General features: G+C 47.6%; 1 protein-coding gene across 1 annotated transcript in view; it reads right to left on the bottom strand.

Annotated features, from left to right (window-relative positions):
- KSR2 (kinase suppressor of ras 2) overlaps nt 1-21,866 on the bottom strand; it is a 454,968-nt gene that overhangs the window by 194,537 nt on the left and 238,565 nt on the right. The window contains exon 5 of the mRNA XM_069557572.1: nt 2,174-2,358. Coding sequence (XP_069413673.1) covers nt 2,174-2,358 — 185 coding nt within the window. The remainder of the gene's footprint in view (nt 1-2,173; nt 2,359-21,866) is intronic.

Here is a 21,866-nt window from a genome sequence, read left to right as displayed (position 1 = left end):
GGGGTGCTGGGGTAAACTAAAAGGCACTTAGCTACAGCCTCAAAATTAATCATGGAGCCAGAGGATGGAAATGACTCTAGGAGAAGGAAACAACAAACAACAGAATACCAACTGCCATTATGAGGCACTTACTGCATGCCAAGTACTGTGCAGGCAACTTGACAAACTCGAGCTCATCCAGTCCTCACAAACATCTGTGACATGAAGCTATTGTTATTCCCATTTCACAGATTAAGGAAACTGAGGCTCAGAGAGGCTCTTAACTTGCTGGAGGTCAGCGTACTGCTCAGAAATAACAGAGCTGGGGCTGGAACCCAGGCAGTCCCCTCCAGAGCCATGACACCCTGCTCCAGTCGGCTGCCGATACCCACTGCAAGTGTCATCACCCCTCCCCTTGACCAGGCTCACCCCAGGCCCGCCCACCATCATGGAGTGTCTCTAATCCCTCTGACAGTGATTTCCCTTGAAAACTGATAAACTGGCTTTCTGGTGTCAACATGTGTCGTGAGCACTATTTTAGTTTGCTTGATTCAGGGCCAGTAGCCTTGGGCACCGAGATAAGCCAGTTCTGGAGCCTTTCCTGATGTCCAACAAGTCTCTTCCGGTACCAGAGCCTCCACCGAGTCCTGCCGTGGACTCAGGAGACACATGTGTGACCTGTAAACTGAGTTCACAGTTCTGCTCTGGGCCAACCATCCAGCTGGGTAAGGCAGAGCTTCTGAACCTGGCAGTCCTGACTCCACACATTTGTGTTGGACATTCCATCTGCAGTCTTCCAGGGAGAGAACTAATAGATTGCATCCAATCCTTAACAGGTCCATGGGCTCCCTAAAAAGTTTTAAAAACTTTTATGTAAAGATAAAGAACAGAATCCCACATTTAGAGAAAAATGTCCTGCTGGGTATCTGAGGAACTTGGTTACAAAATCAGGCATGATGGTTAAACTGGTACACTCTGGAGTTAGAAGGAATCAGATTCAAATCCTGACTCAACTACTCCATAGCTGTGTGACTTTAGGTGATTCTTTGATGTCTCTGGGCTTCGATTTTCTCATCTATGCTGCTGCTAAGCTGCTAAGTCATGTCAGTCGTGTCTGAGTCTGTGCAACCCCATAGACGGCAGCCCACTAGGCTCCTACGTCCCTGGGATTCTCCAGGCGAGAACACTGGAGTGGGTTTCCATTTCCTTCTCCAATGCATGAAAGTGAAGAGTGAAAATGAAGTCGCTCAGTTGTGTCCGACTCTTAGCGACCCCATAGACTGCAGCCTACCAGGCTCCTCCATCCATGGGAGTTTCCAGGCAAGAGTACTGGAGTGGGTCGCCAGTGCCTTCTCGGTTCCTCATCTATACAATGGGAATAATCCATGTGTACCACTGATTGTTGCAAGAACTAATGACATCACACATGTGTCTGATTAGCACATACTAGTACTCAGTGAGCACCATCACTTATCAGAGCAGCAACACGTGGACACAGTCTGGCTGTATTAAGGGCAAGTGGTTATTTCCTCCACATTCTAGCACCCCCTCCTCTTCCCAAGTTCCCAAGTTGTCTTGGCTGTAGGACTGGTTGAGCTTTTTTCAGGGGCTCCCCTCTGACCACATCTGCGCCTGCTCCGCAAAACGGGCCTCTGGGCAGAGAAGATTAAACGCCTTCTGAGACTTCATCCTTGATCACCAGAAAGTTCCATTTCCGCCCCTAGGAATAACCACTTTGCCGCAAAACTCATGACAGCAGAATGTAAGCCACCTCAGGCCCCGTTCAGCCCAGTGTGAACGCAAATCCATCATGGAGATGTAAAGGTTACACGCATCCACCGGTGCGGGGAAGATAATTACAAAATTAAATCAGAGACGCCTTAGCCCATGGTGTCCAGGGAAAATCCTGTGACCGGGCAGCTGAGAAGCAGAGGAGAGAAAAGACTGCTGTTTCCTTTAATGTCCTGCAACCTTGCTTCTCGCTGTCATCCCTGCACACCTGCAGGCTCACGGGACCAGTGACAACAGCCTCCCAATTATACCCCTTTTCTCCTAAACCATTTCCAAAGGGGCATGGGGTGGCGCAAGGGGTGGCGGCTGGCGGAGCGTGGAAGAGGTATACTTTCGCGGAAGGAAAAGCAGGGGGCGCGCCCTGGGCGCGGAGGGCAGCCGGGCACGGGTACAGAGGACTTACTTGCGGAGAAATTGGCCTCGGAGTGCACGGGAGGGGTGGAGGGCAGGAAGGGCGCATGTCCCACGAAGAAGGAGCGGAGGGAGCGCTCGGATAGCAGCGGGGAGCGCTGCTGGGAGGGGATGTTCTCACAGCTGCCCACGCTGCTGTGGATCTTGAGGTTCAAGGGCTTGCTTTTCTTCTTGGCTCTGAAAAGGAGACAGAAAGAGAAGAGGGGAATGTATCCCTACGCACACACAAAGACAGCCGGGGGCCCTATCTCCTACCATAGCACTCTGCACCCACCCCCCATCTCCACCTGGCCTTGCCGCCCTCTTCCACGTTCTCTCCCTAGGCTCCCCGCACTAGAGTCTGTGCTGTTCCTCACCTCCAGTCCACCGCTTATACTGTTCCCATCGCCTGAAAGACCCACTCCTCCTTTGCCTGGTTGACCCCCACATGTCGTTTATAACTCTGGCTCTCCTGTCCTCTCCTCCAAGAAGCCTTCCTTGACACTGTAGTCCATCCCAGCCAGGGTCGAGTGTTCTTTCTCCAGGAAGTCTTCCCTGATACTCCCCATTTCCTCCTAGTTTCGGTTGGTGCTCCTCCTCCACCCTTCTAAAGCATTCTCTATGTATCTCTGTGTCTGCACTTTCCTATTTTTTTCCCAAACTTATTCCTGTAGGCTTTGTCTGGCTTCCCAGGTGGCACGGTGCTAAAGAGTTTGCCTGCCAACTTAAGAGACACGGGTTCAATCCCTGGGTGGGGAATATTCCCTGGATTAGGAAATGGCAACCATTCCAGCTTTCTTACCTGGGAAATCCCATGAACAGAGGAGCCTGGTGGGCTACAGTTCATGGGGTCACAAAGAGTTGGACCCCACTAATCTTGCCCGCGCATACACACACACACACACACACACTCTCTCTCTCTCACTCTCTCTCTCACTCTCTCTCTCTCTCTCTCTCTCTCTCTCTCTCTCTCTCTCTCTCTCTCTCTCCCATGTGGCTCTTTGAGGGCAATGATTTTGTACTGTTTTCGTTTTTCTGTCTTTGGCAACCAGCACAGAGTCTGACACACAGTCGGTGCTCATGAAATGCTTGTTAAATGATCGCTCTGGATGGACACTTAGCAACGGCGTTTGAATTCTCCTGACTGTACGCTATTTGGAGGGTCGGACCCTGTCATTTCTGTTGTTGGAACTCTCAGCCCCTAGCTCAGCCCCAGCTGAATAGAAGGTCCCTCTTGGGCTGGTTTTGAAATGTTTCTGCCCTCCCCCAGGAGCTCATGTGATCGGCTGAGAAGAGTTAGGTTTAAAACTGCACTCAAAATTACCCTCACTTCTCTCCCCCTCACCTCCCCCTACCCCAGTGCCCTGTTCAGGTGTGGCAAGGAGTTGGGCGCCCTCCTGTGGTCAAAGCAAACCGGCCTTGCAGATTTTCACAGCTCTGGACAGAGGGCGGGAGAGTGCTAATTTTGAGGGTGGAGGCCTCCCACACAGGCAGCCTAGAAGTCACCCTCTCCAGGAGGTCTGCTCCTCCTCGGCTTTAAGGAGTTCTAGCGGTGCCTGCAGAGTCGTCCCCTTGCAGCGCCTGCACTGGCAGCCTTGCTTATTATCCCTCCAGGGGTCGGCAGCAAGGCCTCTTGTTAGAATGGCAGGCGGCGTTTTTCTGGCTCACCCTGCCCGTGGTTGGAGACAGAGGGAAGGGCGCGGCATTTCATTCCACATGAGCGTCCAGCTGTGGAGGTTCAAAAAGGTGTCTGCACAGAGGGAGTAGGAGTTACATTCACATAGGCTTTGGGGTCTGGGGGAGGACTGGAGCTCAGGTCCTGATTGTAACCTCAGGAAAGACATCTCACCTTTCTGTGCCTCAGTTTCCTCGCCTGACCATGGGGGTAAATCATAGCCCCTACCTAAGAAGGAAATCGTGATATTAATACATGAGATCATGTGCATGACACGGGGCGCACCACAGAATGAGGGTTCAGGTTACCTGCTATTAATGCAACTACGACCAGGTTAAGCTGGATGTCAGTGCAGACACAAAGCAGGCACCCCACAGTGGCAGAGCCGGGCCCACAGACTCCCATCCAAGTCCATGTGCCCCAGCTCAGGCTGGGAACCAACATCCTCCACCTTGTGAAAATTCTAAAGGACTGTGGCCCAGATTTGATCTGTGAGTCAGGAGGACTGTTTATTCCCATCTTCCCAGTTACTTCTCAACTATGGGCTCCTAGAGGGTGGAAATGCACCTTATTTCTTTTGCCAGCCTCGGCCATCTCTGCCTGGGTCTGGCAGACAGCTCTGCACTCAGAAGGCTCCTGATGAATGCCTATTTGCCAACCTGCCTCTCAGAGCTTTCATCACAAAGGTTGCCGAGGGAAGTCCCAAACTGATGGTTGGGCTTTGCACCAATTCCTCTCCCCAGAGCCTGCTGGATCTTGAGTTGAGCTGAGCTGCCGGCTCACAGCCCCTCAGCTGCGTCAGGGGTGGGCTATGTCCCCTTGAACTCGAAAGCCTTCAATGGCCAAATCCCTCAGCATCTTATTAACAGGGTCTGGAGCATCTGGCCTGTCGACTGGGAGGAAGTGACAGGGCTGGGGACAGACAAGCTCCTCTCGGGCATGGCAGGAGGACAGGCGGAAACGTGCGTTCTCACACACCACCCTGGGTGGCAGAGGGCTAATCCAGGAGCCATTTCCCCAAACAGGAAAAATGCCCTCTGGTCTAACCCGGGGCTGTGTGAGTTGCTCCTCCTTCTCAAATTGGGCCATTTAAATCTTTTGCAGTCAGTCTCTTCCAAGAAAGACCCTTTTCAAAAAGCAAAGAATAACACCAGTTCGTGGATGAGAAGGGGTGACAGTTGGGGTGGGGGGTACTTAGGGACCCTGGACTCAAATGCTCAGAGGAAGAGGAAGGTTTGGAAAAGCCTAAGGCTGGGAGAGTGTTTATTGAGAATCCACTCTGTTCCTTGGCCACAGGCAACAACCCTCATTTCTGGCTTAAGCATGCCTGGAGCAGGGCAAGAATCAACGGGGGCCTTGGCAAAAACAGAGGCACCAATGAGTCAGTCAAACAGCATAAGTTGCATTTCCCCAGGTGTGGATGAACAGGCAATACTTTCAGATGAGACACGGAATCATGTTTGTATTTTTTTTTTCATGTTTGTATTTTAATAGTTAAAATTTGTATTGATTTTGTACATCAAATCTATAATTTCATGCAGTTAATTTCCAGTATACAGCCTTATGTAAAATACAATAAGAAGAATTAAAAGAAGAGGAAGGGAAAGAAGAAAAAGGAAAATAAAGAGAAAAAGAGGAAGACGCAGATGAGGAAGAAGAAAGGAGATGGAGAAGAGACATTGGTTTAAAAAAAAAAAAAGTCAAGTAAATTCTCGTATAGGTCTCACCAGAGTGGCTAACAGAGGTGACAGCACCAAATGTCAATTCAGAGCAACCAGAATTCTTATAAAATCCTGGTGAGACTGTGAATTGGTACAACCATCTAGGAAAACAATTTGACAGTATCTACTGAAACTGAACAAATACTCTGATCCAATGATTTCACCCCAGGGTGTTATGTCCTTAACCAAAATGACTGCCCGTGTCCACAGAATGACCTGTGTAAGAATGTTCATGCCAACATTGTTCATACGGGCAAACACACTGGGAACACTCTCAGTGTCCATCAATAATAGAATGGATAAATATATCGTAGCATACTCATATATTTGACTGTAACTGCATGACAATGAAAAAGAGGAAACTACTGCTATAGTACAATATGGCTGAGTCTCAAAGATACGGTGTTGGGCCAAAGAAGCCAGCCACAGAAGAGCATATGCTGAGTCCCTCACGATTCCATTTACATCAAGTTCAAGAACAGGCAGGACTGATCCATAGTGACAGAGGTCAGAAGAGTGATTTTTTGGGGAGGTTATTGACTAGAAACAGAACCAGTAATCCTTCTCGCTGCCGGATGTGTCCTCTGTGTTGATTGGGTGGTACTGATAAACAAAATTCATCAAACTGTACACAAAAATTGTGCATTTTACTTCTGAGTGGAAGTTATGCCTTAAGAAAAAGTCTTTCAGACAATAGTAAAAAAAAAAGACAACCCAATTAAAAAGTGAAAGATTAAAGGATTTGAGCTGACATTTCTCCAAAGAAGGTACACAAATGACTGGCAAGCACATGAAAAGATGTCCAGCATTATGCAGATCAAAGCCACAGTGAGATGCCACTTCACACCCACTACGATGGCCATAATCAAGAAATCATAAAACAGTAAGTGTTGGTGAGGATGTGGAGAAACTGGAACCTGTGTCCACTGCTGGTGGGACTGTAAAATGGTGCAGCCACTGTGGAAGACAGTTTGATGACTCCTCAACAAGTAAACAGAATTACTGACCCAGCAATTCTACTCCTAGATATATTCCCAACAGAACTGAGAACAGGCGTTCAAACAAAAACTGTACACAATGTTTATAGCAGCATCATTCACAACAGTCAAAAGGTGGAAACAACTCAAATGTCCATCGACAGGTGAATGGATAAACCAATTGTGGTCTATCCAGGCAATGGTCTATTACTCAGTATTATGAAATACTGATTCGTGCTACAATGTAGATGAACCCCAAAAACTTGAACTAAGTGAAAAAAACACATGCAAAGGCCACACACATATGATGATTCCATTTATAGGAAATATTCAGAATAGGAAAACCTATAGAGACAGAAAGCAGATTAGTGGTCGCCTGGGGCTGAGGTCAGAAGGGTAAATGGGCAATGACTGTTTAATGGGTCTGGGGTTTCCATTTGAGCTGATGGGAAATTCTAGAACTGGATAGAGGTGATAGTTGCACAAGATTAAGAATATACTTAATGCCGTTGAATTGTACTCTTTAAAATGGTATATTTTGTAGGAGCGATAAACAACAAGGTCCTACTGTATAGCACAGGGAACTGTATTTGATATCCTGTGGTTTTCTGTGGATAAGGACCGCAGACAGCACAGTAATGTGCTTCCCAAGGCCTGGAAGTCAAGTAGCCTGGGTGGAGGTCCTGCTCCCCTCGTGTTAGCTTTGTGGTCATGGGCTGGTTGCTTCCTTGTTCTGCTGAGGGCTATCATCCAAGTGTGCAAATTACCACAGGAGACTAGAGGGATCTGAAAGGTGTGAGGCCTGGCACCATCCTCTTGGTATGAATCTGTATTGTTTCCCGTCAGTTTCCTACTTCATGAAGGCACGCGACCTCAGCTCTGTTTTCCTTGTTTCCTCTTACTGCCAGTGAGCGCTACCTCAGCTTCCCTGTGCCTTCACTCTCCTAGAACCCTCTCGCATCTTCTCCCTGCACACCCTTAGAGGCTGAACTCGAGGATGAGCAGCTCTGATCCCTCCAGAACCATCTGACGCTGGGTTGCCATCAACAGCCCAGCATGTGCATCTCTGTCGTGCCCGAGTGCTCACTGCATTCCAGACACTGACCCTACACAGGCAGTAATTCCTGCGGTCCTCCCCACTGCCTTGTGGGGAAGGTGCTACAGTCATTCCCATTTTACAGATGGGGAAACTGAAGCTCACAGAGATGATGTGGCATTTGGATGCCCAAGCACACTCTAAGTGTAAGGTACTGTGTTGGACACCATGGGACATAAAAAAGGAAATGTGAGCCCAGTTTGTTCTCAGCAGCCCCACCTTGCATACCACTTCCACACCAGTGTGGACCTGGGCCAGAAAGCAGGAGTGTGTTCCACACCTGCTTTATGGCTGAGAGTATCCCACCAAAGCAGAGCAGGAATCTCAGACTCAGGTGTAACCCACCAGAAATCGTCTTTCACTGGAAGTAGGTCATCCCAGCTACCTCCTACCCTGGCTGGGTGTGCAAAATGCAAGAAACCCTGAGTTATGCCTTGGGTATTGTTCTCCTCTTGTTCTCTGGGAGGCTGCCTGCTGGTTTGAGCTGGGTAGATCCAGCCAGATTCTTCTAGTCCTGGAGCTGACAAACTATGGACCAACTCTGGACCAAATCCACCTCCTAGCCGGTTCTTGTAAATAAAGTTTTATCAGCCTTGCCCATTCATAACACATTGTCTGTAAATTCTTTAGCTTGACAACGGGGGAGTTAAGTTGCAGCACACACTGTATGGCCCACACAGGGGAAAGAAACTATTTCCTCTCTTGCCCTTTACCGAAAAAGTTTCCAATCCCTGTTCTAGGCTCCCTGCCCACAGATGTTAATCATGAAAAAATTCTAAAAAGAACCAGAGCCGGCTTGGAATTTATTTTCCCTCAAGTGACAGCATCTCTTGACGTTTTGCAGCTAAATAATAAACACTCCGCCTTCCTATTCCCTTCTCTCCTTGTAGCTCAGCCACGGTGGCCTGAATCATCCAGGGTCAAGCATTGGCCACATCCCTGCGTGTAAGTATAAACCCCTTTGCCTAAATCTAGGCCAGCCTATACAGTAACCATAGCCACATGTGGCTGTTAAAATTTTAAAATTCAGTAAGATAAAATTTACAATTCCGTTCATCAGTCTCAAGTTGCCACAATTCAAATGCCCCGAAGTCACCTGCAGCTAGTGGCTGCCATTTTGGACACAGCACTTCCAGCATCACTGGAACCTCTTTTTGGACTTTGCTGCTCTAAGGCACCCTGTTCCCGGCCACACGGGGTGAGGTGATCACTGTTCTGCTATTAGAGCATCTTCTTCATCCCACCCCCTCTCTTCTCTCTGATTTTCCCCCGCCCTCTCCTAATAGTAAAATTAACTTTGCTTTGCAAAAGCCTGGAGACAGCAGAAATATGTATCATAGGGGGCTGACCCATTAAACGGTATGAAATGGAAACTCCACTTGATGGAGCTGTGTAGGTGTTTGAAAGAATCTGGATAGGGAGAATACCACTTATTACAAAATGAAGGAAGGAAGAGGAGAAAACAGTATATGTAGCATGACCTCATTTGTGTCATTAAAAGATATATTAGTGAAAAACATGAATCCAATAAATATTCTTAGGACAAGGAGGTGCTAGACACCAGCAATGAAGGAGGCAGAAACAAGAGCCATGCTGTCCCTGGGTTGGTATCCTGGTGGGGGATACAGACAAATACATGAAATGACAAGGAAATACTGGTTAATAATAAGAGCTACAGGGAGAATGAAAAGCAGGTGATGCAGTGGCTCGGTGGCGGGGTCTCACTGGGGACACGGCCTTTAGGCCGAGACTTGCATGTCAAGGAAAGCCAGACTTGCAGAGATCTGAAGGGAGAGAGACAAGGCCATGAGGAAAGGTCAAGGCCAGGGCAGGTCAACTCACAGCAAGAGAGGAGAAAAGAGGCAGGGGGGCTACTCAAAGGAGATTGGGAAAGTGATGGGAACCTGTTTGAGAGGTTTAAGAAGGAAGATAATGAAATCTGATTCTGTTCTTAAGAGATCACTCTCCCCGGTGTGTAGACAGTTGACCGTGATGGAAGCAAGAATGGGATGAGGGAATCTGAACTGGAGGCTGCAGAAGGCACCCAGGCAAAAGATGACTGTGCCATGGACCAAGGTCTGGGTCATGGAGGAAGAGGGAGAGGAGGTATTCGGGACTCAGCTCTCCCAGGACTTGCTGGCCAATTCAGTGTGAGGGGAGAAACAGGAAGAGACGTGAGACGTGTGCTAAGTTGGTGTGTCATACAGACCCCCAGTCTTAGGTAGACACACTCATGTCTAAAGCTACACAAGAAGCAACTGGCAAATTGGGATTTCCGGAGTACGTACTTTATTACTTTAAGACTTCTTTGCCATTTGAGCTTAGCCACGGGAGTATTATTTTATAATAATAATAATAATAAATCTTTAAATGCATACTGTACTATTTGCTTGAATGTCTCCTCTTTATTTTATTAAAATGAAAAAAATCTCTAGAAAACAAGAGGTATGGGCGTGGAATAATGTGCTTAATTGTTACTTAATATTTCAATGATGTTTCATTATTACTTCAAGTTTTATATTGAAGATCAAATTTGAGGTGAATTTTGTTTTCCATATGATTGGTACCAGTTAGTATCTCAGATTTAGTTAACAGATATTAAAATGTGGTTATGTATTTTTAGAAATTTAGCATATATGTTTAATTACATAATATTATGTTGGTATATATTAATTATATATAATAGTACATAACTTTTATGGATGCATATATTTATGCATGTTTGTACTTTTATATTTACATGATATATAAGTAAACATATACATATATTTTTATATATTATATATGCAGGCATGCATGGGTGCCAAATCCTGCTCTACAGCTTAAATGAGACTGTGCGTGTCGTGTCCGACTCTGCGTGACCTTATGGACTATAGCCTGCCAAGCTCCTCTGTCCATGGGGATTTCTTCAGGTAAGATTACTGGAGTGGGTTGCCATGACCTCCACCAGGGAATCTTCCTGACCCAGAGATCAAACCAGCATCTCTTAAGTCTCCTGCATTGGCAGGCGTGTTCTTTCCCACTAGTGCCACCTGGGAAGTCCATTTTATATATGATATATAATTAAATATATGTAAACTTCTATATAGTACATAATACATAATTTTTAAATGACATATAAATATGTCATATATGAATGTATGTATAAATACACACTTGAAAATGTCTTAAGAACAGATATACTGTATTTTTTTAAACTTCACTCAGTAACAGATCAGCTCTCAATATCAAGGATTTCTACCAAGACTTGATTTAGGGAAGAGCAAACAGTCCTCATACACACATTGTCCTCTCATCCACTAAGATACACTTCAGACCCAAGGTGAGTTGTTGTTTAGTTGCTCAGTCATGTCTGACTTGTGACCCCATGGACTGTGGCCCACCAGAGGCCCCTCTGTCCATGGGATTTCCCAAGCACAAATAGTACAGGAGACAAAATTGATCAGGAGAGGAAAGGAAAGATGTTCCAGGGCAGAGGTTGACAAACTTCCTGTAAACAGCCAGAAAGTAAGCATCTTTGGCTTTGCAAGCCCTAAGCTCTCAGTCACAGCTACTCAGCTCTGGTCTTGTAGCACAAGCTCAGTCAGTCCCAGGTGACAAGTGATGAACGGACGGGGTGTATTCCAACAAAATACCCACAAAAGTAGGCGCTGGGCTAGATGTGAGCTGCAGCTTGCCAACCCCGTCCTAGTAGGGTCTGGACTCACCTGAAAGCAGGAAAACTCCTCTGGTTTGTTTCACCCCGACTCCCACTTCCCATCACCTGGCTCATCCCATGAGCTTGCCACCCCTGCCTGCTGGACTTCGTTTGGTGTCTTTCCTTTCCTCATCCTGACCCCTTCTGTCCAGGGTAGGCTGGGTCTTGTCATAGCACCTGGACATGCTTTCAAGCTCTAGCTCCGTTCTGGAATACACATCTGTTTTTCTAATTATTTGATGAACATGGACCTCTCCCATCCACTTGGAAGCACCAGGAGAGCAGGGATCGTGTGTGACTTGTTCTGTGTGGATCCCCAGGGCCCAGTGTGGAGTCTGACACATAATAAGAGCTCAGTTAACGAAATGAATGTCTGAAGGTTCAAGTGTGCCCACTATACCATCGCCTGAATGCTCGGGGGCTCCTCCTGGCAGCGAGTACACCCACTCAAGTACACACACTTTGCCTCGATGCCATAGGTGGGGGGTGCCAGGCTGGCACCCACCCTATACATTTATTTCTGGTAGGAGACATTTTCTATATGAAGTGGCTGCGGGGCTGGTTAACCTGCAGGACAGGTATGTGCCCACATCAGCCACCTGGGGAGGGGAGTGGGGTTTGAATTCCAGTATTCTTAGGACTGCTAATGTCAGCATTAAGACTGGCCTGGCTGAGAGGTAAGGGGTCAGATGCTGTGTTCTGGACATATTATCTCATTGGAGTAGGAACAATCATGACCCCCATTTTGCAGTGAAGGCAACTGGGTTTCTCCACACTTAACATACCCAGGTCACAGCTCGATAAAGGCTAGGAGCATGATCACAGATTTCACTGACCTCAAAGCCAATTCCTAATCGCCTTATCAATCCCACCATAAGAGCTGACCACACGTATTCCCATCTTACAGTGGTGCCTGTGCAGTTCTAGAGCTGTCTAGGTTGTTGATACGGGGGTTGGCTGGGGACAATCAATCTTACAGTTGCAAGCCAGGCATCTTGCGGTTTTGACCAGTTCTTGACCTGGACACAGACAACGCTGCTTCTGACCTGTGGGATGACCCGGAGGCTCCTCTCCAGCTCCCTCTCCAGCCTCCCCTACCCCATCTGAGCTCACCCAGACAGCCACCCCCAATTCTGCCTTCCAGGCCTGATCTGTGCTGGCATCCAGGCCCACTGATTTTCCTGCGTCTCTGTGATTAGGAACTAATCTTATATTTTTGTTCCCCAACTCATAAATCAGTTACAGACCAAATATTTACACAGGCCGTCATTTCCGAATGAACCAAGGCTCATGACAGCCCTCATTATTAGAAAGGATGACTGATTTTGGACAGAGATTTCACGGGCATGTGGCTGGATGTTTTCTTTTAGGTTTCCCTCCCCCTCCCCTGGCCTGAAGAAAAGACAATTTCCAAGATGAATTGGTACAGAGGTCTGCTCTTGCTGTCTCCCTGGGGACAGTAGGATGTGGACAGGCTTTCATCAGCCCCATAAGTGACAGCCGGTATTGGCTTCTTCCCGCTTCTCTTGGCCTCCTCCTGGGCAGAGAATGCTTTAACCAAACATCCCCTAAAATCAGAAACCCTAAAGGAGACTGTGGTGCTGGAGAAAACTTTTGAGAGTCCTTTGGACAGCAAGGCGATCAAACCAATCAATTCTAAAAGAAATCAACCTTGAATAATTCACTGGGAGGATTGACGCTGAAGCTCCAATACTTTGGTAACCTGAAGAGCTGACTCATTGGAAAAGACCCTGATGCTGGGAAAGATTGAGGGCAGGAGAAGGGGGCGACAGAGGATGAGACAGTTGGAATGGCATCATTGACTCAATGGACACGAGTTTGAGCAAACTCGGGGAGATAGTGAAGGACAGGGAAGCCTGGCGTGCTGCAGTTCCTGGGGTCACAGAGAGCTGGACGTGACTGAGCGACTGAACAGCAACAAAAGGAGAGACAGAGAGGAGAGGCCGGGAAGGGGAAATTCGGCAGCACCACTACCACCATTAGGGACACCCACCCTACCGGGGATGGTGTGGCCTGTCCAGGGTGACCCTGAGGGGGTCATGTGCTGTGCTGATAAGATCTCTGGGTATGGAGGCAGGAGGCTGAGCTGCTGCCCTGGCTCCGTCATTACTTAGCAGGTCACTGCAGCCTTGGAGGCTGGTTTCCCTTCCTGTCAAAGCAGAGATCTGCCAAGCTGTATCTGTCCCTTCCCAGTCCAGGTATCTTGGCACCATCCATTAAGCCGTTATGATAAGCCTAGTCTTGTGCTAAGCACTGTATAGGTGTTCAGTCGTTTTAGTCTTTAAAACGGGGATTGTCATCTCTAGGTGAAGATACAGAGGATCAGAGAGACTGAGCCACTCCCCCAGGGTCACACTGCACGTGAGGAAGGACAGAAGCCAGGACTTGAAATTGGTTCTGTCTGACCTCGGTGCTCTTGGTCCTGAAATATATCGCAGCCTCCCTGACACCTGAATTTGCTTGGGGCACAGAGGCAAGCTGTCACTTGCATTCTTAACGTCCCTTTATCCCCCAATGAAAGCACTGACTGAGGGTCAGCATCCTAAGCAAAGGCAGAATTGACAATTGTCTGCCAGGTGGTGGGCCAGCAGAGAGACTTCTCTCTGCAAAGCTAGAGGTTGGCAGGAAATGTTTCTTCAAGGAAACCATGATTTTTTCGTGTGTGCCACCTATAAAGCTCTTCAAAGAAGCTTCCTTTACCCTGGGAAAAATTAATTGGGAGTGAATCTTTACAGACAAGCCTAAAAAGCACATATTTCAATCTGGTGGTTCTCCAAGAGCCACGTGAAAGGCGTCCATCAGAGCCAGCAAGACAGACAGCAGCCTCTGACAGCCCTGAGGGCTTGGGCAGGATTCAGACAGCATCAGGACCGGCTGGGCACTCAGGCCAGCCACTTAACCCCAGCGGGTGTTCAGCCACTCCACTCATAAAATGAGGGCTTAGAGCAGATCATCCTTAAAAGCTCATCCATCCTCACTGTGACGATTCTGTGATTCTGCCCTCTTTCCTCCAGACTTACACCGTGACCTTCGGCAGGTCAGAAACCGCAAGGCTTTGAGCCTTCTTATTTATACTGTGGGACAACCTCTCCAGACCCCTTGTCTACCCCTCGCTTCTCTGGGGGCAAATGAGTCAGCATGAGCAGGGTGAAACCTCGGCGCTATGATCCCAGCAGTGCGGAATTTTCGATAAGTCGGTACTGTCTTATGGTGACTCTGAGAAGGTCTGAAACCCTTTTTCCATGTGAGTTTGAACACTGTTGCCTGAAACCAGTGTTTTGTTTTGCTTTTCAAACCAAGGCCTTCCACCTGGTTTCAACTTCTGCATCCAACAGTGACTTGTTATGATACAAAATGTATTCATTGGGGATCAAATAATACAGAAGGCAGGTCCACCAGGGATTGTAACTTAATGCGCTTGTCCATGTATTTCTCTCTGCTCAGCACATCTCAGGTATTTAAAATTCTTAGCCAATGGCCTGTCCAGCTGTTTCGCAATGGACATTTGATTGTGACCACCCACCCACCCCCCACTGTTTGGGGGCATTCTCTCTCCTCTCTGCACAATCTTGTTGGAGGTGTCCACCAGGGAACAGACGTTGCCCACCCCAAGTCACCAGGTGCCAAATCAGACCCATCGTACTCTCTCCAGGGAAATGTGAATCTTGAATGGTGTGACACAATGGAAAAAATCACTCTGAAGCTCAGCTGATTTATGGCAGCTCCCCCAAACCCTTTCAAGTCATTCCTGATATGAGAGCCTCTGGGACGCCCTGGGTCCTGCTCCTTTCCAAGCTTTCCAGTAGATCCTGAGAGTTATCCCGGAATCTTCCAAGTAGGTCCATTCTCTGTGTAAGCTGGCTAGAATTGGCTTCCGTCATTTGCAACCCAAGACCCCTAGTGCACCCTTGAGGGAGCCAATGAAACTGAGTTTCTTTTCCAAGAATGTCTATGGTTCCCTTTTTCATTGTGTTGGGCAGTATATGTTCAACTCCAGAGTTTCTCAAATCCTTTGGGGTGGGGCCCAGACATCTGCATTTTAACGGGCTTTCCAAAACCACTTCCACACTCCCGAGAACCTCTGCCCTGTCTGCCAATTCAACACCAATGCAGGTGTGGCACAGGCTGACACTCTGAAATGAAGGACCACTTGCCTTGCCAGCATCTGCTCAGGTTCTCCAAGGACCAGACCTCACGGTCTGAGAGTTTAGGCCAGACCGGGGCGAGAGTATGCCAGAAGAGACGAAAGCTATCACCGAAACACGCTCCCCAAGACAGCCATGGGGACACAGCTGCAGAAGCCACACTGCCCATCTCTGGTGCAAGCTTGAAAGCTAAGGCTTCACCACCCTCCCCACCAGAAAAGCCCACAATATTTATGTCAAACTGGAGGCATCACAGAGAGAGCCTGAGTTAGTGGGTCCCCCCTAGAGTACATACAGAGACTAAAGCAGAGGGCTTCCCTGGTGGCTCAGCTGGCAAGGAATCCACCTGCAATGCAGGAGACCTGGGTTCGATCCTTGGGTTGGGAAGATCCCCTGGAGAAGGGAAAGGCTACCCACTCTAGTATTCTGGCCTGGAGAATTCCATGGACTGTATAGTCCACGGTGTCTCAAAGAGTCAGACATGACTGAGTGATTTTCACTTCACTTTACTTTAATAAAATACAATACATCCACACTTTAGACTACTATGCAATCTTGAAAAAGGATAAGGTAGTTCTATAGCCAGGATCAACCAACTTTTTCTATAAAGGGCTACGTAGCAAATTCTACAGACTTTGCAGGCCAGGGGGTATCCATCACAGCTCCTCAACTCTGCCAATGAAGCACAAAAGCTGTCCTTGGCAACACATAAACACATGGGTGAGGCTGTGTCCTAATTCAATTTTTTTTTTTTTTTTACAAAAACAAGCAGTGGACCAGATTTGAACCTGGGGCCCTGGTTTACCAACTCCTGTTCTCCATAAGCAGATGGGGAAAATGCCACCAGAGAGTGATTTATGAAGAAAACTAACTGCCCAGCAACACATCTAGTGTGATCTCATCTCTACAAATATAAATATATAAAAATATGTATAGATGCATTTGTGCAATGTTTGAATATATTTACTATATATTCCTATGATGTATTTAAGGTCACAGAAGAAGGGTGGTGGGAGTAAGAGAGTTGGAGAAACTCCCACATTTGACTGTGTATGTGAAAGGTAAATGAAAATGCTTACCATGAGTGTAATGTGTGTGATTTGGAAGGAAGGGGAGACGGAAGGGAAGAAGAAGGAAACTAGGAGAAAGGAGAGAGAGGGAAGAGTGAAGGGAGGAAGGAAGAGAGGAAAAGAAAAAAGGCAAAGGAGGAAGGGAGAGAGGGGAAGGACAGAAGGAAAACTGTGTTCCAATAAAACTTTATTTACAACACCAGGCAGTGGGCAGAGTTGGTCCATGGACCATGGTCTAATCTAGAATACCAACTCAGTGAGGGCAGGGACATGGCAGTGTCTAGAGAAGATCCTGGTACACAGTAGGAGCTCAAGAAATAACTGTTAGAAGAATGAATAAAACCTGGCCTCTCTCTATGAATCTAGGAAACTAACAAGTCAACTATTACCCTAAGCCCTTGACACGAGCAGATATAAAGGGAACCTGGTTGTGTGTTACTCAGATACCTTAAACTAACTGCTGTCAGCATATAGGTTAATTAAATGGCAGTGATCTTTAAAAAACAAAACAAAACAATTCTTACTCTCTCAATACCACATCAAAGGGCTCTCGCTCTGTGGCACTGGGCTGCTTTAGAAAAAGCAACAGCACTCTGGCTTCTGCTCCACATCTGGAGACCGGGCCCCCAGTTACTGCCAGGCACAAAAGCTGGTCTGCGGTCATGCGGGTCCCCAGATCTGCCAGCAGATGTTTCCATCTCCACGGAAACCACATCTCTAAATGCCAGGCAGTGTTTTCCAACCACAGGCAAACAGATTCTGATTTGGAGGAAAATCTGCAAATCCCTTCTCAAAAACAGGAACAGGGCTTTAAAGGGGGACCAATATGGAGTGACGACATTGCAAAGGTGACTTTCAAAAGTATCGGGGCTATGTTTTTTGAGAGGGTGGCAGGAGAGATGGGAGGCTTCGCAAGAGGGTTTTTAAAGCAGTGAGAAAACTGCTGTGCTTTTGGACACTTTGTTCCGCAGTGCCTGCGAATCAAGGGCAATTGGCGTCTCGACTGGCAGACTGGAGGGAGCAATGTCAAGTATAATCTTTAAGTCTTGGGGAAATGATACAACCTGGAGTCTCACTGCTACAGAGAAAGATAGCTGCAGTGGACACTGAGTCACTGGCCCTCACCTTATGCCACAGGCACCTGGGAAGCTACTAAGAAAGAGGCTCCCCTCTCCCTCTTGAATATGCTAACCTGCCTGCCCTTTGGGTTCTGCTGCCTTCAGTGTGACTGCGGCATCAAGATGAATTATGTATCAGAGAGGTTTGGCAGATTGACAGAGACAGACGGCTGCCCACCAAAGGCCGTGCTGAGTGTAAGCACAGCCATCAAGATGTTGCAAAAGGCTCCCTCCTGCCCCTGTTTGCTTTGGTACAGAATCCCTAAGCTGTCTCCATCACTATCTGCAGCATCCATCCCAGATCGCTAGTGGATGCAGAAGCATCCAGAAAGACAGTATATGTCATGAGCCCAGCCATGAGCTGCAAATTCAGTCAAGGAGCAGGAATAATATTCAAGCTAATTAGGGTTATTATTTCTCAGGGGGCCTCCCCATGCTCGGCACTGGAATAAGCATTTCCCCTACATTACTTCCAATCTTTAGAGCTCATGTAGGAAACAGAGGACCATGTCCTCATTTTATAGATGTAGAAACTGAGGCACAGAGAATGGAAGCTGCTTACCCAAGGGCCCACAGACGTAGTACTCCACCCAGACCCTGCTGCCTACAAGTCTATACTCCTTTACCTCTGAAAGGTGCTACTGCTACAGTTGGTGGGGGCTCAAGAGAAGGAGAAATGACAAATGTGGATTCGAAGAGAGTATGGAACAAAGAGACAAACAATCCAATTATTAAATGCACAAAAGACTTGCATAGCTATTTCTCCAAAGGAGATCTACAAATGGTGGCCAGCCAAAACATGAAAGGATGCTCAACACTGGTCATTAGTCAATTGCAAGTTAAAGCCACAATGAGATACTACTTCACACAACTCTAGGGTGGCTAAAATCTTTAAAAAGGAAAATAACACGTGTTGCCAAGGATGTGAATATGGAACCTCTGCCCATTCTTAGTGGGAATGTAAAATGGCTAAGCTGCCATGGGAAAGTTTGGTGGCTCCTCAGAAAGTTCAAACATGATGTGACCACAGGACCCAGCAACCCTACTCCTAGATTTATCTCCAAATGAATTAAAAATAGGGATAGGTACTCAGGCAAATGTGGGCTTTCCTGGTAGTTTAGTGGTAAAGAATCTGCCTGCCAATGCAGGAGACATGTGTTTGATCCCTGGGTTGGGAAGATCCCTTGGAGAAGGCAACTCACTCCAGTATTCTTGCCTGGGGAATCCAATGGATAGAGGAACCTGATGGGCTACAGTCCATGGGGTTGCAAAAGAGTGGGACATGACTTAGTGACTAAACAACAACGCAGACCAATACATGTATACGTATGTTCATAGCAGCATTACTCGAAAGGTGAAAATGACCAAATGCCCATCAAAGGACGGATGGTTAAACAAGTGGTGGCATACCTATGCTGTGGATTATTATTCACCTGAGAAAAGGAAGGAAGGTTTATAATATGGATGAACCTGGAAAATAGGACGCTGAGTAAAAGAAGCCAGACACCGATGGTCACATATTGTGCGATTCCACTTATGTGCAATGTTCAGAACAGCAAACCCATAGAGACAGAAAGCAGGGTAGTGGCTGCCAGGGGCTACCGGGAAGGGGCACAGGGAGTGACTACTTAACGGGTATGAGCTTTCCTTCTGGGGTGATGACAATGTTTAGGAACTAGACACACATGGTGGCTGCACACGATGAAGTTACCAGATGCCACTGCATTGTTCGCTTCAAAAGAGTTTGTTTCATGTTTTCTGAATTTTGATGTTGCAAAAGTGACTTTATTTCAATTTTAAAAAATACTTTTAAAAAAAAGGGTGGCATCCAAAGAAATGGGGACATTGGGGGATTGCAAAAGTGGAAACATGGACGTCAGGAGACCTGGAGGTTTTGTCACTACTGGCTCCATGATGGGCCACCTCCATCGGTCTCTCTGGGCCTCAGCTTCCTTGCCTGCTGGATAACATAGTCACAGAACAGGCTCTTAGAGATGCCCTCACTCGACAAGCACTGGCTGAGGGTCTACTATGTGCAGGTACTGGGAATTTGATAGTAAGCTACAGGTCTGCTTGCTGAAACCTCTGAATTCAGCAGGAACTGCATAACCATCTAGCTGCTCCAGAAGTGAGTGGGGGTCGGGGTGGGAGGGATTCATTCCAACTCTAGAAATCAGTGAAAGGTTTACAGAAGATGGGGGATTGAGGCTGGATCCAATGTGAACAATATTAGTAACTCTCATTTATAGAGCATGTACAATAGTCCAAGTGCTATACCATTTTATACACATCTTTCAAAACTGAATCTTCATTACAGATCCATGAAGCCAAGAGTGCTGTGCACCCTGAGTGCTAGACGCTGTGAGGTGCCACCCAGATGGGCCTTCAGGAAGAACCTGTTTCCCCAGCTGCCCTTTAGGGACTGGCTCACCCAAGATCATACCTCTTGGGGAAAGCCCTCATCCAGTGACCCAAAAACATAGGAATATAAAGGCCTGGCCATGTGGACCCATTGCAAGTCAACTCTGGTTGGACATTTTGGCTCCCGAGCTCCCATGGGGTCTCTGGGCTGAGACTGTCTCACTTGACCTCCATCACCACTTGACATCCCCCTCTGTCTGTTCCTACATATGCCCTCTCCCTTCCATAGGGGTGGATCCCCACAGCACTCCATAATAAACATCCACTGTGCTTAACTTCATCTAAGAGGCTTATTCCTGGGGGAACCCAGCCCTCTACCCCATCTCAGAGCAGAGGAGACAATTGAGGCTCAAAGAGGTTTTTTCACTTGCTTGAAACCACACAGCTGGGAAATGGGAAAGCAGGGACTCAAACCTGGGTTGACATAGCTCCTAAGCCCCTGTTTTATCTACCCCTTGAGATCACTTCCCAGGGGCTTCCCAGGGGGCACTAATGGCAAAGAATCTGCCTGCCAATGCAGGAGACTCAGGTTCGATCCCTGGGTCGGGAAGATCCCTGGAGTAGGAAATGGTGACCCACCTCAGTATTCTTGCCTGAAAAATTCCATGGACAGAGGAGCCTGGTGGGCTATGGTCCATGCGTGGCAAAGACTTGGACACGACTGAGCACACACACATGCCCAGGAGCAAATAGAAACAGGACAGGTGTGGGGACAGAGTTACTCTTGAAGATTCCCACAGCTCTGGTGAAGGGAGAGGTTTAGAGGCGTGTGGTGAGGGCAGAGGGTCGAGTTGATTCTGATTACACGATGGGCAATGTGGGGCTTGGTGGTGCCACTGACATGCAAAGAATTTTTCCCCTGAGAAAGGACCACAGGCAAACAAGCATGAGGGCCATGTGGCTTCTGCTGAATTGCAGTCAGTCCTGAAATTTTCAGGGAGTGGGGATACCATTTACTATTTCTCAGCCTGCACTCAGGGGCTCTTTGAGCTGCGTCATAAAGTCTGGAGAACAACCTCAGGCAGGCGAGAGAGAATTTGACATCACCCACGTACTTCTTGTCTTGCTTCAAGGGAATGTATTTGTTGCACAAATGAGATACTTGGTGTGGTGGGATATGAAACAGTAGGGAAAAGATGAATCAGACTAGGAAAGGAAAGGGGAAGATGAACATGTCACCTGATCCTGGAGGCAGCCAGATGGCAGCTCTGCTGTGTCCTAGCTGTCACTCCAAGGGCCCAGGCCTGCACTCACTCCACTGTAGGATGGACCTGGCGCCTCCCTCCAGGGCTGGCATGAGGATTGAATGGGGTGACGCATGTAAAGAGCTGTGCTCGCTTAATGGATGCTTGGTAAATGTTTCACGTTTTCCCAAACTATCATATTAACCATCAGCAGTCCCTAGAGCTCCATACTACTACTACTAAGTCGCTTCAGTCGTGTCCGACTCTGTGCGACCCCATAGATGGCAGCCCACCAGGCTTGGCCGTCCCTGGGATTCTCCAGGCAAGAACACTGGAGTGGGTTGCCATTTCCTCCTCCAATGCATGAAAGTGAAAAGTCAAAGTAAAGTCGCTCAGTTGTCTCCAACTCTTAGCGACCCCATGGACTGTAGCCCACCAGGCTCCTCTGTCCATGGGATTTTCCAAGCAAGAGTACTGGAGTGGGTGCCATTGCCTTCTCCCTAGAGCTCCGTAGTACACTGCAAACAAACTGTCATCCCTATGAAATAACACTTAGTAAGGACTTCCGATTTGCCAGGCTT

This window comes from Ovis canadensis, chromosome 17, assembly GCF_042477335.2.
Source record: "Ovis canadensis isolate MfBH-ARS-UI-01 breed Bighorn chromosome 17, ARS-UI_OviCan_v2, whole genome shotgun sequence".
Lineage (NCBI taxonomy): Eukaryota > Metazoa > Chordata > Mammalia > Artiodactyla > Bovidae > Ovis > Ovis canadensis.
The sequence above is the reverse complement of the archived record's forward strand: the minus strand, read 5'-3'. Positions and strand labels throughout refer to the sequence as shown.